The sequence below is a fragment of the Pseudophryne corroboree genome, chromosome 6 (assembly GCF_028390025.1).
Source record: "Pseudophryne corroboree isolate aPseCor3 chromosome 6, aPseCor3.hap2, whole genome shotgun sequence".
In the NCBI taxonomy this organism is placed as follows: Eukaryota; Metazoa; Chordata; class Amphibia; order Anura; family Myobatrachidae; genus Pseudophryne; species Pseudophryne corroboree.
Window position 1 is genome coordinate 28,577,714 of NC_086449.1, and position 18,169 is coordinate 28,595,882.

At 46.5% G+C, this 18,169-nt stretch overlaps 1 protein-coding gene across 1 annotated transcript; it reads right to left on the reverse strand.

The window, feature by feature from the left end:
- Positions 1–2,209: 2,209 nt before the first annotated feature.
- LOC134934158 (zinc finger protein 260-like) lies at positions 2,210–15,955 on the reverse strand. The gene is made up of 4 exons (XM_063929656.1): positions 15,779–15,955; positions 11,175–11,256; positions 8,796–9,847; positions 2,210–3,046 (listed from the first exon to the last, which is right to left on the reverse strand). The coding sequence occupies exons 1-4, from the start codon at positions 15,953–15,955 to the stop codon at positions 2,210–2,212; spliced, it is 2,148 nt and encodes a 715-aa protein (XP_063785726.1).
- Between the last annotated feature and the right edge of the window lie 2,214 nt (positions 15,956–18,169).

The following is an 18,169-nucleotide window of genomic DNA, read 5'->3' on the forward strand; positions in this document are numbered from 1 at the left end:
AGATGTCAAGAGACAATTTATCTATAAAAACTTATGGTGTAGGTAGCCATATCATATAGATGGAAAAATGACAAATCAATGAAGATTCCATTGTCAGTGACTCATTTTTCTATCTATATGCTACGGCTATTTATACCCTGTATTATATAAATACAGTTTGTCTCGACATCTTTTTACTACAGTGGAGTTTCTATTTTATTTTATTACATGTACATGAGATGGACAACAGTCATCAATCCTACTATGGGTACAGAAAGAAGTTAAAAACAAACCTCTCTGTGCATAGCACCAACTTTGCTCAAGTAAGCATACATGTAAGAGTCTGCACAATGTGAATCATCCACCATGATTTTGGTGCTTAGAACAGAATCAGGGAACCTTGACCTCTTAGACGGGACAGTTTCCACCACTTTCCTTCAGACATTCACGCATGGTTAAAGAAAAAATGCTCTGCGCTCCAGAATTCACTAAGAATTCATTAATTGATTAATTAAGTGCAGTCTAGCAAGGAGAATAATTGACTCAATGAGGCTTGACCTTTTTTGTAAAGAAAATATTTTATCAGACAATTATTAGCACAAAAACACATAAGACAAACAATACATAAATGTACAGCAGTTTAAAAATCAGAGGTTTTCACCTCTTGCATGTGTAAACAGAAACACTATCTATCTTTGTGAGCGTGCTGTTTAAACAGCATACAATGTATCTAAAGTGCAAACCAGATATCTTAAATGAAAGGCTCTCTATAGAGAATGTCAATTGATTCCGACACTGGCGTCCCAGTGTGAGATCATATAAATGTCCACAGAAGGCTCCACAGTAACTAATATGTAATTAATAGAGGCAAAACAAAGTAATAATTACCCCCGTGCTGGTTCCTGGGATTTAATGCAGAGTCCTGTATGCATTTGCACGAGGTGAATGTAAAGATTTGTAGTTGATGCCACAATGATAAGAGGAAGTCTCCGTTGCTAGGAGATGAAACGCGTTGACGCCCCTTTCTACGAGTTCAGTGCAGTGGATATCTGTTACTCCACAGACAGGCTCCTACCATCTCGGTCCTGATACTCCGTCCCTGTCCACACTGAAGCCAATTGACCTACAGGAACCATACCTCCGCGGCGAGGTAAAAAGTAGTTCAGTTACCTACGGCACTTTTACATCGGAATTCCGCTACGGCCAGCTGGACACAAACGGCTCTCCGCTGTGAGACCATTACAGCACCAGCCATCAGCGGCTCTGCCGTCTTATGCTGTTACCGCTAGCCGAACGGATCACGACCCTTGCTGGGAAATTTCCTACACGTCACCATTGTATGGTTAACTGACGGCTACTTCAACGGAGAATAAGTATTTCAGCAAGTCTGTCCTCTAATTATCATTGTGGCATCAACTACAAATCTTTACATTCACCTCGTGCAAATGCATACAGGACTCTGCATTAAATCCCAGGAACCAGCACGGGGGTAATTATTACTGTTTGTTTTGCCTCTATTAATTACGTATTAGTTACTGTGGAGCCTTCTGTGGACATTTATATGATCTCACACTGGGACGCCAGTGTCAGAATCAATTGACATTCTCTATAGAGAGCCTTTCATTTAAGATATCTGGTTTGCACTTTAGATACATTGTATGCTGTTTAAACAGCACGCTCACAAAGATACATACAGTGTATCTGTTTACACATGCAAGAGGTGGAAACCTCTGATTTTTAAACTGCTGTACATTTATGTATTGTTTGTCTTATGTGTTTTTGTGCTAATAATTGTCTGATAAAATACTTTCTTTACAAAAAAGGTCAAGCCTCATTGAGTCAATTATTCTCCTTGCTAGACTGCACTTAATCAATTAATTCTTAGTGAATTCTGGAGCGCAGAGCATTTTTTCTTTATTTGTGTCTCAATTTGTTGTTCAGCCTAACCAGCTGTTTTGCTCAGCAGCCCTTAAGTCACGATTTTTGTATTGATTACCATCCGGTAAATTATTATTACATATTGCATTTTAGCGCCAGATATATACACAGTTTGAGATTCATCTCCAGCTGTGTGTACGTATAATATTCACGCATGGTGTTCAAAGTTTTTGGCAATATTACACTATCAAACGGTTTTGTTTCTTGTTTACTTACATGGACGATTTCATTGGAAATAAAGGGAAAATGTTATTACCATCTATTGTTGGATAATACGAACAGAGTGAGAACATTACTTTTCCTGGATCTGTATATATTTCTCTCCTGTGTGAATCCTATGATGTATAGCAAGTGTTCTCTTGGAGATAAAACACTTGCTACATTCAGAGCATTTATAAGGTTTCTCTCCTGTGTGACTCCTCTGATGTATAACAAGGAGCAGCTTGGAGGTAAAACACTTGCTACATTCAGAGCATTTAAATGGTTCCTCTCCTGTGTGAATCCTCTGATGTATAACAAGTTGTTGCTTGGAGGTAAAACACTTGCTACATTCAGAGCATGTAAACGGTTTCTCTCCTGTGTGAATCCTCTGATGTATAACAAGTTGTTGCTTGGAGGAAAAACACTTGCTACATTCAGAGCATGTAAACGGTTTCTCTCCGGTGTGAATCCTCTGATGAATGAGAAGATAATGCTTATTGGAAAAACACTTGCTACATTCAGAGCATTTAAATGGTTTCTCTCCGGTGTGAATCCTCTGATGACGGAGAAGATATTGCTTATGGGAAAAACACTTGCTACATTCAGGGCATTTAAATGGTTTCTCTCCTGTGTGACTCCTTTGATGTATTACCAGATTTTGCTTGGAGGTAAAACACCTGCTACATTCAGAGCATTTAAATGGTTTCTCTACAGTGTGACTCATCTGATGACTGAGAAATTGTGACTGATAGGAAAAACACTTGCTACATTCAGAGCATTTAAACGGTTTCTCTCCTGTGTGAATAATCTGATGACTGACTAGATTTGACTTATGGGAAAAACACTTACTACATTCAGAGCATTTAAATGGTTTCTCTCCTGTGTGAATCATCTGATGACTGAGAAGATATGACTTACGGGAAAAAGACTTACTACATTCAGAGCATTTAAACGGTTTCTCTCCTGTTTGACTGCATTGATGATGGACTAGATTTGACTTATGGGAAAACCACTTGCTACATTCAGAGCATTTAAATGGTTTTTCTCCTGTGTGACTCCTCTGATGACTGAGAAGATAATGCTTATGGGAAAAACACTTGCAACATTCAGAGCATTTAAATGGTTTCTCTCCTGTGTGACTCATCTGATGACTGATAAGATAATGTGTATGAGAAAAAATAAGAATTTACTTACCGATAATTCTATTTCTCGGAGTCCGTAGTGGATGCTGGGGTTCCTGAAAGGACCATGGGGAATAGCGGCTCCGCAGGAGACAGGGCACAAAAAGTAAAGCTTTAGGATCAGGTGGTGTGCACTGGCTCCTCCCCCTATGACCCTCCTCCAAGCCAGTTAGGTACTGTGCCCGGACGAGCGTACACAATAAGGGAGGAATTTTGAATCCCGGGTAAGACTCATACCAGCCACACCAATCACACCGTACAACTTGTGATCTAAACCCAGTTAACAGTATGATAACAGCGGAGCCTCTGAAAAGATGGCTCACAACAATAATAACCCGATTTTTGGAACTATGTACAAGTATTGCAGATAATCCGCACTTGGGATGGGCGCCCAGCATCCACTACGGACTCCGAGAAATAGAATTATCGGTAAGTAAATTCTTATTTTCTCTATCGTCCTAGTGGATGCTGGGGTTCCTGAAAGGACCATGGGGATTATACCAAAGCTCCCAAACGGGCGGGAGAGTGCGGATGACTCTGCAGCACCGAATGAGAGAACTCCAGGTCCTCTTTTGCCAGGATATCAAATTTGTAGAATTTTACAAACGTGTTCTCCCCTGACCACGTAGCTGCTCGGCAGAGTTGTAATGCCGAGACCTCTCGGGCAGCCGCCCAAGATGAGCCCACCTTCCTTGTGGAATGGGCCTTAACCGATTTAGACTGTGGCAGGCCTGCCTCAGAATGTGCAAGTTGAATTGTGTTACAAATCCAACGAGCAATCGCCTGCTTAGAAGCAGGCGCACCCAACTTGTTGGGTGCATACAGTATAAACAGCGAGTCAGATTTTCTGACTCCAGCTGTCCTGGAACATATTTTCAGGGCCCTGACAACTCCTAGCAACTTGGAGTCCTCCAAGTCCCTAGTAGGTGCAAGGCACCACAATAAGCTGGTTCAGGTGAAACACTGACACCACCTTAGGGAGAGAACTGGGGACGAGTCCGCAGCTCTGCCCTGTCCGAATGGACAAACAGATATGGGCTTTTTTGAGAAAAAACCACCAATTTGACACTCGCCTGGTCCAGGCCAGGGCCAAGAGCATGGTCACTTTTTATGTGAGATGCTTCAAATCCACATATTTGACTGGTTTTAAACCAATGTGATTTGAGGAATCCCAGAACTACGTTGAGATCCCACAGTGCCACTGGAGGCACAAAAAAGGGGTTTGTATATGCAATACTCCCTTGATTAAACTTCTGGACTTCAGGAACTGAAGCCAATTCTTTCTGGAAGAAAATTTACAGGGCCGAATTTGAACCTTAATGGACCCCAATTTGAGGCCCATAGACACTCCTGTTTTCAGGAAATGCAGGAAACGACCGAGTTGAAATTTCTTTGTGGGCCTTCCTGGCCTCACACCACGCAACATATTTTCGCCACACGTGGTGATAATGTTGTGCGGTCACCTCCTTTCTGGCTTTGACCAGGGTAGGAATGACCTCTTCCGGAATGCCTTTTTTCCCTTAGGATCCGGCTTTCCATCGCCATGCCGACAAACGCAGCTGCGGTAAGTCTTGGAACAGACATGGTACTTGCTGAAGCAAGTCCCTTCTTAGCGGCAGAGGCCATAAGACCTCTGTAAGCATCTCTTGAAGTTCCGGGTACCAAGTCCTTCTTGGCCAATCCGGAGCCATGAGTATAGTTCTTACTCCTCTACGTCTTATAATTCTCAGCACCTTAGGTATGAGAAGCAGAGGAGGGAACACATACACCGACTGGTACACCCACGGTGTTACCAGAACGTCCACATCTATTGCCTGAGGGTCTCTTGACCTGGCGCAATACCTGTCCCGTTTTTTGTTCAGACGGGACGCCATCATGTCCACCTTTGGTATTTCCCAACGGTTTACAATCATGTGGAAAAAACTTCTCAATGAAGTTTCCACTCTCCCGGGTGGAGGTCGTGCTGAGGAAGTCTGCTTCCCAGTTTCCATTCCCGGGATGAAAAACTGCTGACAGTGTTATCACATGATTTTCCGCCCAGCGAAAAGTCCTTGCAGTTTCTGCCATTGCCCTCCTGCTTCTTGTGTCGCCCTGTCTGTTTACGTGGGCGACTGCCGTGATGTTTTTCCCACTGGATCAATACCGGCTGACCTTGAAGCAGAGGTCTTGCTAAGCTTAGAGCATTATAAATTTACCCTTAGCTCCAGTATATTTATGTGGAGAAAAGTCTCCATACTTGATCACACTCCCTGGAAATTTTTTCCTTGTGTGACTGCTCCCCAGCCTCTCAGGCTGGGCTCCGTGGTTACCAGCATCCAATCCTGAATGCCGAAGCTGCTGCCCTCTAGAAGATGAGCACTCTATAACCACCACAGGAGAGACACCCTTGTCCTTGGATATTGGGTTATCCGCTGATGCATCTGAAGATGCGATCCGGACCATTTGTCCAGCAGATCCCACTGAAAAGTTCTTACGCGAAATCTGCCGAATGGAATTGCTTCGTAGGAAGCCACCATTTTTACCAGGACCCTTGTGCAATGATGCACTGTTTTTAGGAGGTTCCTGACTTGCTCGGATAACTCCCTGGCTTTCTCTTCCGGGAGAAACACCTTTTTCTGGACTGTGTCCAGAATCATCCCTAGGCACAGCAGACGTGTCGTCGGGATCAGCTGCGATTTTGGAATATTTAGAATCCACCCGTGCTGATTGTAGCAGTATCCGAGATAGTGCTACTCCGACCTCCAACTGTTCCCTGGACTATGCCCCTATCAGGAGATCGTCCAAGTAAGGGATAATTAAGACGCCTTTTCTTCGAAGAAGAATCATCAATTCGGCCATTACCTTGGTAAAGACCCCAGGGTGCCGTGGACAATCCAAACGGCAGCGTCTGAAACTGATAGTGACAGTTCTGCACCACGAACCTGAGGTACCCTTAGTGAGAAGGGCAAATTTGGGACATAGAGGTAAGCATCCCTGATGTCCCGGGACACTATATAGTCCCCTTATTCCTGGTTCGTTATCACTGCTCTGAGTGACTTCATCTTAATTTGAACCTTTGTAAGTGTTCAAAAAAATTTTTTTAGAATAAGTCTCACCTAGCCTTCTGGCTTCAGTACCACAATATAGTGTGGAATAATACCCCTTTTCTGTAGGAGGGGTAATTTAATTATCACCTGCTGGGAATACAGCTTGTGAATTTTTTCCCATACTACCTCCTTGTCGGAGGGAGACTTGGTAAAGCAGACTTCAGGAGCCTGCGAAGGGGAAACGTCTCGACATTCCCATCTGTACCCCCGGGATACTACTTGTAGGATCCAGGGGTCCTGTACGGTCTCAGCGCCATGCTGAGAACTTGTCAGACGCGGTGGAACGCTTCTGTTCCTGGGAATGGGCTGCCTGCTGCAGTCTTCTTCCCTTTCCTCTATCCCTGGGCAGATATGATCTTATAGGGACGAGAGGACTGAGGCTGAAAAGACGGTGTCTTTTTCTGCAGAGATGTGACTTAGGGTAAAAAACGGTGGATTTTCCAGCAGTTGCCGTGACCACCAGGTCCGATGGACCGACCCCAAACAAGTCCTCTTCCTGTATACGGCCATACTGTGCCGTTTGGAATCTGCATCACCTGACCACTGTCGTGTCCATAACATCTTCTGGCAGTTATGGACATCGCGTTTATTCATGATGCCAGAGTGCAAATATCCCTCTGTGCATCTCGCATATATAGAAATGCTCTATAGTCAATAAAATACTGTCCCTGTCAAGGGTATCAATATTTTTAGTCAGGGAATCCGACCAAGCCACCCTAGCTCTGCACATCCAGGCTGAGGCGATCGCTGGCCGCAGTATAACACCAGTGTGTGTGTATATACTTTTTATTATATTTTCCAGCCTTGTCAGCTGGTCCTTGAGGACGGCCCTATCTATAGACGGTACCGCCACTTGTTTTGATAAGCGTGTGAGCGCCTTATCCACCTTAAAGGGTGTTTCCCAACGCGCCCTAACTTCTGGCGGGAAAGGGTATACCGCCCATAATTTTCTATCGGGGGGAACCCACGCATCATCACACACTTTATTTAATTTATCTGATTCAGGAAAAACTATGGTAGTTTTTTCACATCCCACATAATACCCTCTTTTGTGGTACTTGTAGTATCAGAAATACGTAACACCTCCTTCGTTGCCTTTAACGTGTGGCCCTAATAAGGAATACGTTTGTTTATTCACCGTCGACACTGGATTCAGTGTCCCTGTCTGTGTCTGTGTCGACCGACTAAAGTAAACGGGCGTTTTAAAAACCCTTGACGGTGTTTTTGAGACGTCTGGACCGTACTAATTGTTTGTCGGCCGTCTCATGTCGTCAACCGACCTTGCAGCGTGTTGACATTATCACGTAATTTCCTAAATAAGCCATCCATTCCGGTGTCGACTCCCTAGAGAGTGACATCACCATTACAGGCAATTGCTCCGCCTCCTCACCAACATCGTCCTCCTACCTGTCGACACACACGTACCGACACACAGCACACACACAGGGAATGCTCTGATAGAGGACAGGACCCACTAGCCCTTTGGAGAGACAGAGGGAGAGTTTGCCAGCACACACCAAAACGCTATAATTATATAGGGACAACCTTATATAAGTGTTTTCCCTTATAGCATCTTAATATATATATATATATAAGCATATCGCCAAATTAGTGCCCCCCCTCTCTGTTTTAACCCTGTTTCTGTAGTGCAGTGCAGGGGAGAGCCTGGGAGCCTTCCCTCCAGCCTTTCTGTGAGGGAAAATGGCGCTGTGTGCTGAGGAGATAGGCCCCGCCCCTTTTTCGGCGGCCTCGTCTCCCGCTCTTAACGGATTCTGGCAGGGGTTAAATATCTCCATATAGCCTCCGGAGGCTATATGTGAGGTATTTTTAGCCAAATTAGGTATTCATTTGCCTCCCAGGGCGCCCCCCTCCCAGCGCCCTGCACCCTCAGTGACTGCCGTGTGAAGTGTGCTGAGAGGAAAATGGCGCACAGCTGCAGTGCTGTGCGCTACCTTTAGAAGACTGAGGAGTCTTCTGCCGCCGATTCTGGACCTCTTCTTACTTCAGCATCTGCAAGGGGGCCGGCGGCAAGGCTCCGGTGACCATCCAGGCTGTACCTGTGATCGTCCCTCTGGAGCTGATGTCCAGTAGCCAAGAAGCCAATCCATCCTGCACGCAGGTGAGTTCACTTCTTCTCCCCTAAGTCCCTCGTTGCAGTGATCCTGTTGCCAGCAGGACTCACTGTAAAATAAAAAACCTAAGCTAAACTTTCCTAAGCAGCTCTTTAGGAGAGCCACCTAGATTGCACCCTTCTCGGCCGGGCACAAAAATCTAACTGGCTTGGAGGAGGGTCATAGGGGGAGGAGCCAGTGCACACCACCTGATCCTAAAGCTTTACTTTTTGTGCCCTGTCTCCTGCGGAGCCGCTATTCCCCATGGTCCTTTCAGGAACCCCAGCATCCACTAGGACGATAGAGAAACACTTGCTACATTCAGAGCATTTAAATGGTTTCTCTCCTGTGTGACTCATCTGATGCATAACCAGATTTTGCTTGGAGATAAAACACTTGCTACATTCAGAGCATTTAAATGGTTTCTCTCCTGTGTGAATCATCTGATGCATAACAAGTTGTCGCTTGGAAGAAATATACTTGCTACATTCAGAGCATTTAAATGGTTTCTCTCCTGTGTGACTCCTCTGATGTATAACCAGTTTTTGCTTGGAGATAAAACACTTGCTACATTCAGAGCATTTAAATGGTTTCTCTCCTGTGTGAATCATCTGATGTCCGACAAGTTGTTCCTTTGAAGAAAAACCTTTGCTGCACTCAGAGCATTTAAATGGCTTCTCTCCTGTGTGAATCCTCTGATGTCTGACTAGATGGGAGTTATCAGAAAAACCCTTGCTGCATTCAGCGCATTTAAATAATTTCTCTCCTGTGTGAATAATCTGATGTCTGACTAGATTTGACTTATGGGAAAAACACTTACTACATTCAGAGCATTTAAATGGTTTCTGTCCTGTGTGAATCATCTGATGACCGAGAAGATGTGACTTACGGGAAAAAGACTTACTACATTCAGAGCATTTAAATGGTTTCTCTCCTGTGTGAATCCTCTGATGACTGAGAAGTTGTGACGTATCGGAAAAACACTTGCTGCATTCGGAGCATTTATACGGTTTCTCTCCTGTGTGACTCCTCTGATGTTTAACAAGGTTCGGCTTGTTAGAAAAACATTTGCTGCATTCAGAGCATTTAAATGGTTTCTCTCCTGTGTGAATCCTCTCATGTGTAACAAGTTGTGACTTCCCACAAAAACATTTGCTGCATTCTGAACATTTATATGGTCTCTCTGCCGTGTGACACTTCCCATGTTTGACAAGTTGTCGCTTGGAGGTAAACCATTTTCTGCACTCAGAACATGTAAATGGTCTCTCTCCTGTGTGACTCCTCTCATGTCTGAGAAGCTCTGATTTACATTTGAAGCGTTTGTCACACTCGGAGCACTGATATCTCTCTCCTGGGAGACTCATCATATAGGAAATGAGATGTAAATTACTTATTGACAGTTTTGTTTATCCAGAAAATGAAAAGATTCTGTGACTCCTCCAGAGGTGTAAGGAGAAATGAAGTCTTTAGTTGGATTGATCAAATTACAATGTCCCTTCCGCCAACATCTTGTAATATTCTTAATATGAATCTTGCTCCTTACTTCTCCTGTAAGAAAAATAGGATTTTAATTAGCGAACTGTAAATCCTTTTCTCGTAGCACATAAGGGATACTGGGGTCACTTAGTAAGATGGGGCCCAAAGGAGCCGGTGGACCCTAAATTTCTCCCCTCTATGCCCCCACCCCCTACAGCCAGTCTAGGTAAAACTGTGCCCAAAGGAGAATGGACATACCTGAGAAGGAACATAAACGATTGGCAAAATTAATGCACCAGCACAACACAACATAAACCGACAAGCAACTGCTGGTAACAAAACAGCAGCAACAGCTGAACAGGTAAACTTTTATATAAGAAAAACCTGCAGAAAATGCAACGCACTGGGGTGAGCGCACAGTATCCCTGATGGACTACGAGAAAAGGATTTACCGGTAGGTAATTAAAATCCTATTTTCTCTAGCATCCATAAGGGATACTGGGGTCACTTAGTACGATCGGGACGTCCCAAAGCTTCCAAAACGGTCTGGAACGGGCGGAGACATCTGCAGCACCATCTGCCAAAACTGGGTATCCTCTTTGACCAGGGTATCAAACTTGTAGAACTTCATAAAGGTGTTCTTCCCAGTCCAGGTAGCAGCTCTGCATAGTTGCAAGGTTGAAACTCCACGGGTGCCGCCCAGGAAGAACCCACCGGATTTTGTAGAGTGGGCCTTCAGAGACTGTGGAACAGGCAAGGCTGCTGACACAGGCCTGTTGGATAGTCAACCTACGCCAACAAGCAATGGACTGCTTCAAAGCAGGGTAACCCTTTTTCTGCGCATCATAGAGCACAAACAGTGAATCAGTCTTTCTGATCCAAGCTGTCCTCGTGATACAGATCTTCAAGGCTCGCACAGCATCCAATGCCTCCGGAGGAGCAGAAGCAACAGAACTAGACGGAACTAAATAAGTTGGTTCAAGCGGAATGCAGAGGCAACCTTCGGCAGGAACTGCTGCCTAGTCCTGAGCTCTGCTCTGTCTTCGTAAAAGACCAAGTATGGACTTCTACATGATAAGGCCCATGATTCTAAAACACGCCTAGCAGAATCCAGGGCCAGTAACATTACCATCTTCCACGTAAGTTACTTGTTTTCTACCGATATCATAGGTTCAAACCAAGAAGACTAGAAATTTCAATACCACATTCAAATCCCAGGGTGCCGTTGGTGGCAAGTATCCCTTGCAGGAATGTCTGAACTTCTGGCAACATTGCCAACTTCTTCTGGAAGAAATAGAAAGGACTGAAATCTGGATCTTAAGAGAGCTCAGACGTAAACCAATATCCACTCCAGCCTGCAGGAAAACGTAAGAAATGTCCAAAGTGAAAATCCGCATGAGGATACTTGCGCTCATCGCACCAAGGGGGTAATTCCAAATTCCTGCTGCGATCAACTTGGAATTACCCCCCAAGAGACATATCTCCTCCAGATATGATGGTAGTGCTTTGATGTCACAGGCTTCCTGGCCTGAACCATGGTTGCAATAACCTTTCTGGAAAGGCCTCTGTGAGCTAGAATGTTCCGCTCAACCTCTATGCCATCAAACAAAGCCGCCGTAAGTCCAGGAAAATTAATGGGCCCTGTTGAAGGTCTCTTCTCATTGGTAGAAGCCAAGGGTCTTTGACGGACATGTCTAGAAGATTAGCGTACCATGTGCTCTGAGGCCAGTCTGGGGCAATCAGAATTGCCTGGACTCTGATGCCTGATTCTCTTTAGCACCCTCAGTAGCAACAGAATCGAGGAAACAGGTAGACCAACCTGTAAGGCCACGGTGTCGTCAGTGAATCCACTGCTATTGCCCGAGGGTCCCTGGTTCTTGAACAATACTGGCGAAGCTTCTTGTTGAGCAGAAATGCCATCAAGTATATCTGCAGGCAGCCCCATAGGTTAGTGATCTGCTGAAACACCTGCTGATGGAGCCACACTCTCCCGGGCGGAGATCGTGACGTTTCAGGAAGTCCGCTTCCCAGTTGTCCACACCCCCCCCCCCCCCGAATAAGAATGGCCAACATTGCTCTTGCGTTTCTTTCTGCCCAGAGGAGTAACCTTGACACTTCTCGCATGCAGGCTCTGCTCTTTGTTCCTCCCTGTCCATTGATGTATGCCACTGCCGTGGTGTTGTCTGACTGAACTTGAATGGCCTCATCCCAGGGCAGAGGAGGGGCCTGAAGCAAAGCGTTGTAGATCACCCAAAGTTCCAGAATGTTGATTGGAAGTAGGGCTTCATGGGATGACCACCTGCCCTGGAACTGTGCCCCTCGGGCGACAGCTCCCCAACCTCTCAGACTCGCATCCGTTGTGAGGAGGATCCAATCCTGAACCCCGAAACTTTGACCTTCCAGCAGGTTTGAGGACTGTAACCACCACAGGAGGGAAATCCTGGCCTGAGGCGAGAGACGTATGATCCGATGCATCTGAAGATATGATCCGGACCCTTGCTCAAGAGATCGAATCAAAATTGTTCTGGCGTGGAACCTTCCGTATGCAAAGATGGATGGAAATCCGGTTCGGCCTTAGAACCGCTCGGGCCATCTCCTGGAGCGTCCTTGCCTTGTCCTCTAGGAGGAAAACCTTCTGAGCCAAATCGGGATATGGAGATAAGCATCCTTTATATCCAGCGAAACCAAGAACTCCTGTTCTTCCAGACCCAAAATCACTGCTCTTAAGGATTCCATATTGAACTTTAGATAAGGGCTCAAGGATTTTAGATTCAAAATGGGCCTTACTGAACTGTCCAGTTTTGGTACCACAAACAGGTTGGAGAAGTAACCCTCTCCCTGTTGTTGCAGTGGCACTGGAACAATGACTTGAGACTAGACCAGCTTCAGGATGGCCTGTTGCAGTGTAACTCGAGTATCCTCCAAAACTGGTAAGCTTGATTTGAAAAATCGGCGGGGAGGAGCACTGTTGCACTCCAGCTTGTAGCCCTGAGAAATTAGCTCCTTTAAACAGACATCCTGGCAGGAGTTTTCCCAGATGTGGCTGAAGTGACGCAACCGAGCTCCCACCTCGAGATTCCCTCGGGGTGAGAGAGCACAGTCATGTCAAGGCCTTGGGGGAAGCAGGGCTGGTGCTTTGTTCCAAAGAACCTGCAGTGGTTGGTTTTCTTGTCTTGGGTATCCGGACTCCAGGTCGACAGCAAAAAGGCCGACGCCAATTGGTCGACACGCTTTAGGTCGACATGGACAAAAGGTCGACATGGAAAAGGGTCGACATGACTTTTTCACGATTTTTTTCTTTTTTGAACCTTTTCATACTTAACGATCCCCGTGGACTACGATTGGAACGGTAAAGTTTGCCGAGCGAAGCGAAGGCACCATGCCCGAAGCATGGCGAGCGAAGCGACCCATGCGAGGGGGCGCGGTGCACTAATTGGGGTTCCCGGTCACTCTACGAAGAAAACGACACCAAAAAAACTCATGTCGACATTTTTCCATGTCGACCTTGTTCCTGTCGACAATTTGTCCGTGTCGACATAAGGTGTGTCGACCAAAGGTGTGTCGATCTTTTTGCTGTCGACCCTCAGTCCCAGACCCCTTGTCTTGCTTCTGGTGTCTCTTGCAGCATTTGAGGTGCTTCTGATTCTTGACCTAAACCTAGCAGTCCAAAAAGATCTGTAAAGACAGCCCTGGGTAGGAGCCCCTGGCCGGTCGGGCCCCAGAGGGAAGAATCATGGATTTCCCAGCAGTAGCTTTCGAAATCCACATATCCAACTCAACCCCGAATAGCCACTCTCCTGAGAAAGGAAGAGACTCCACACCGCTTACAATCTGCGTCCGCTATCCACTGACGCAACCACAAAGCTCTGCGCACACACACTGCCATAGCAGTAGTCCTTGCATTAATAGCGCCCATCTCCCATAGAATCACACGGCACTCATGCAGTATCCTAAATGGTGAATATGGTTACACTGAGAAAACAGAGACATATCCCCCACAAGGCCCTCTTGAATCTGGCCCACCCAGGTGTGAATGGCATGTGTCATCCAGCAAACCACTATCACAGGTCTTTGTGATACACCAGCTGCTGTGTAAATAGACTTTAATGTAGTCTCTATTATCCTATCCCCAAGGATCCTTCTGTGAGGAGAACGAATGCTGTACTGCAGCGTCTTCCGCTGGGATTTTTAATACATCCCTGATAGCAAGTATGAGCGGTTCAATCCCCTGTGCCAGAGATGGATCCTCTGTAATAGGTTCCAGCTCCTCCCCCTCCTCCTGTCCGTCTTCATCAGATTCAGAGAGTTAAGTCAGGCAGCCCACGCTTACGTGGCCCTGGGCTAGGGAGAGGGGTCTGTCTGTCCTCTGCCTTTGCAGCCAGGTCTGCTACAGCCTGCTGCAGCTGCTGTGTCTTTTGACTATTTGCAGAGAATTGAGAGGATATTTCCACCATCATGCATTTTATAGAAACTAACCAGGATGGTTCCTGAAACTCCCCCTCCAGCTGCCTCACTAATTTGGGCGGACAGGCTACATTGTTCACATGAGAGAGAACCAGCCACGGAGGGTCAGAATCAGGTATTACATACCATGCATAATTGGTGTTTTACCATGTTTATAGGAGACAAAATACTCACACACAGACGTTACAAGCAAGCCTGCCCAGACTGCTATGTGAGTAGGAGACCCAGAGAGAAAGACCAGCACCCCAAGCCTAGCAGACTCTGTAAGACTGCAGGCTGTATTTTACAATGCGAGTTCGGTGCAACACCGGAATGTGTCCTTTTCAGGACTCTATAATCTAGAATAGCAGCTATCCTCCTTACTAACAGCCCTGTACCAGTTTCCTGTGTATCTGAAGTGTCCCTGGAGAAGCTGTGTGCCGTGCTGCTGCTGCTGGAAGCAGAGGAAGGCGTCAGGAAGCCACTGGTCCCGCTCTGAGCTAGCTCCCCCCCGAGATAGCTCAGCCAGAGCTATGCATCTTATTTATACTAGCAAGAGTCTCCTGTGGTGTCAAATGTAGTATAAGTACCTTTTTGCACCAAACCGCTTGCCAGTCTACACAATGGAGCTATGGGATCCCCCCCATGGAGGGTCCGTATGCCACCCCTGTGATTGCGCCGCACCAAGAAACCCCGGTTTGTACTCACTCTACTTACCTTTAGGCTTATGTTAGGGGTGTGTGCTAAGGCGCCATGAACGCGGTACAATCACCCTTAAGGATGGTGGTCCTGCAGCGGGGAAGCGGCTCTGACACCTTACAGAGGCGAGTGACTACCCAACACCCCCTAACTCCCACGGTGTAGGTATGATGTTGCCCAAACAGCAGTAGATTCAGAAGGTCCATGTACCAAGCACTTTTTGGCCAGTCTGGGGCAATGAGGATCGCTTGAACCCTTGTTCTCCTTATGAGCTTTAGGATTTTTGGGATGAGTGGGAGTGGTGGAAACACGTACACTGGCTGGAACACCCACGGAGACACCAGGGCGTCCACTGCCACTACCTGTGGGTCCCTCGATCTGGAACAATAATGCTGAAGCTTCTTGCTGGGACGAGAGACCATCATGTCATTTGGGGTAATCTTCAAAGGTCTGTTATTTCCTTGAACACCTCCAGATGGAGACCCCACTCCCCTGGATGGAGATCGTGTCTGCTGAGAAAGTCTGCTTCCCAGCTGTCTTCTCCCGGAATGAAGATGGCTGACAGCGCCAACGCGTGTTTTTCTGCCAGGAGTATTCTTGTCACCTTTGACATAGCCGCTCTGCTCTTCGTTCCGCCTTGTCTGTTTATGCAAGCCAATGTTACGTTGTCCAACTGCACTTGAATGGCCCGATTTCTTAGAAGAGGGGCCGCCTGAAGACCGATGTAGATGGCTCTCAGTTCCAGAATGTTGATGGACAGGCCGGCCTCCAGGCTTGACCACCGTCCTTGGAAGGTCACTTCTTGAGTGACTGCTCCCCAGCCCCGAAGGCTCGCATCCATGGTTAGAAGGACCCAATCCTGAATCCCAACACTGTGGCCCTCCAGAAGGTGAGGTAATTGTAACCACCAGAGGAGGTGAAATCCTGGCACTTGGCGACAGACGAATTCTCTAGTGCATGTGGAGATGAGATCCCGACCACTTGTCCAGGAGATCCAGTTGGAAGGTCCGAGCGTGGAACCTCCCGTACTGGAGAGCCTCGCAAGAGGCCACCATCTTTCCCAACAGGTGAATGCATTGATGAACCAACACCCGGGCTGGCTTCAGGACATCCCGGACCATAGTTTGTATCACCAACGCCTTTTACTGCGGAAGAAACACCTTCTGCACTTCTGTGTCCAGGATCATTCCCAGAAAGGACAAACTCTGGGTTGGTTCCAAATGTGACTTTGGAAGGTTCAGATTCCAACCATGACTGTTGAGGAGGCGTGTTGTGAGAACAATAGACTGCAGCAGCTTCTCCTTGGACGACGCCTTTATCAGCAGATCGTCCAGATATGGAATGATGTTCACCACTTGTTTGTGGGGAAGAAAATAGGATTTTGGTACTTACCAAGTAAATCCTTTTCTTTGAATCCATAGGGGGCACTGGAGTACTCTTGGGATATGGACGGCTTCCGCAGGAAACAGGGCACTGAATATTTAAATTTAGAACACTCCACCCCTCCATATCCCAGAGTACCTCAGTGTTTTTTACTGAGCCGAACAGGAGCTATAGAGAGGTTGACAATGGAGTATTACATATAACATAACGGACAACAATGAAGTTGACTCATAACGTTACTGACAACTAAACAGTTGACACCATAACCAGCACTTAATAATTTGAACCAGTCGGTGAGAGTGCGTTACCATAAGATCCCCTGAACTTACCACAAACCAGGTAAAACTGCTCTGGGTGGGCGTCCAGTGCCCCCTATGAATTCAAAGAAAAGGATTTACCTGGTAAGTACCAAAATCCTATTTTCTTTTTCATCCACTAGGGGTCACTGGAGTACTCTTGGGACGTACCAAAGCTTCCCCCGTGGGCGGGAGAGCTGTTTGGCACCTGTAACACTAGGCGGCCAAAGCTAGATGCTGATGCCGCAAACGTATCAAACTTGTAAAAGCGTACAAACTTGTGCACAGAAGACCATGTAGCCGCACGGCAAAGCTGCATCGTAGAAGCTCCACGACCAGCTGCCCATGACGTTCCCACAGAACGTGTGGAATGAGCTGTTACTGATGTAGGCGGCTGTAACCTAGCATGAAGGTAAGCCTGACGTATGGTCAGTTTTATCCATCTGGATAAGGTCTGCTTAGAAGCTGGCCAACCCATCTTGGCAGCATTATAGAGAACAAACAACATATCCGTCTTACGAACTGTAGACGTTCGGGATACATAAACGCATAAAGCGCGTACCACATCCAGAGTTCCAGAATGTGCTGTTAACACAGGAACTACTATTGGTTGATTGATGTGAAAAGATGACACTACCTTTGGCAAGAAAGCAGGATTCGGCCGAAGTTCCGCTCTGTCATCATGAAACACCAAATACGGTGGCTTGCATGACAAGGCACCCAAATCTGAAACACGCCTTGCCGAAGCTAAGGCTAGAAGAAAAATTGTTTTCCAAGTAAGAAACTTTATATCCACTTGCTGTAAGGGTTCAAAATATGAAGACTGTAAGAAATCTAAAACCAGATTCAAGTCCCATGGCGCTGTAGGTGGAATGAATGGAGGCTGTACTCTGAAGACACCTTGCAGAAACGTGTGTACCGACGGCAATAGAGCCAATCGTCTTTGAAAATAAATTGACAACGCAGATACCTGCACCTTTAGTGTAGATAAACGCAGTCCTCCATCTAACCCCGTCTGGAGAAATAACAAAAGACGGGATAACTTGAAAGCTGATGTCGGAAACTTCCGAGCTTCACACCAACCTATATAGGCACGCCAAATTCTGTAATAATGAGCTGCCGTAACTGGCTTCCTAGCACGTAACATGGTTGGTATAACCGATTCCGGAATGCCCTCTCTTCTCAAGAGGGCGGTCTCAACAGCCACCCCGTCAAACGCAGCCGCGCTAAATCGGGGTAAAGGAACGGACCTTGTTGTAACAAGTCCTGACGTAGAGGGAGCGGCCAAGGATCGTCTGCGAGTAGTCCGTGGAGATCCGAGAACCAAGCTCTTCGAGGCCAATGAGGAGCCACTAGTATGACTGTGACAGACTCTC

What these genes read in the sequence shown, in the direction of transcription:
- LOC134934158 (XM_063929656.1), bottom strand. Translation starts at nt 15,955, where the DNA reads ATGGATGCGAGCCTTCGGGGCTGGGGAGCAGTCACTCAAGAAGTGACC. An exon ending in CACCCTGGGATTTGAATGTG is followed by an intron (nt 9,848 to 11,174) that starts GTATTGAAATTT and finishes TGAGTCTCCCAG; the next exon opens with GAGAGAGATATCAGTGCTCC. An exon ending in GTAGCAAGTGTTTCTCTATC is followed by an intron (nt 3,047 to 8,795) that starts GTCCTAGTGGAT and finishes GAATGTAGTAAG; the next exon opens with TCTTTTTCCCGTAAGTCATA.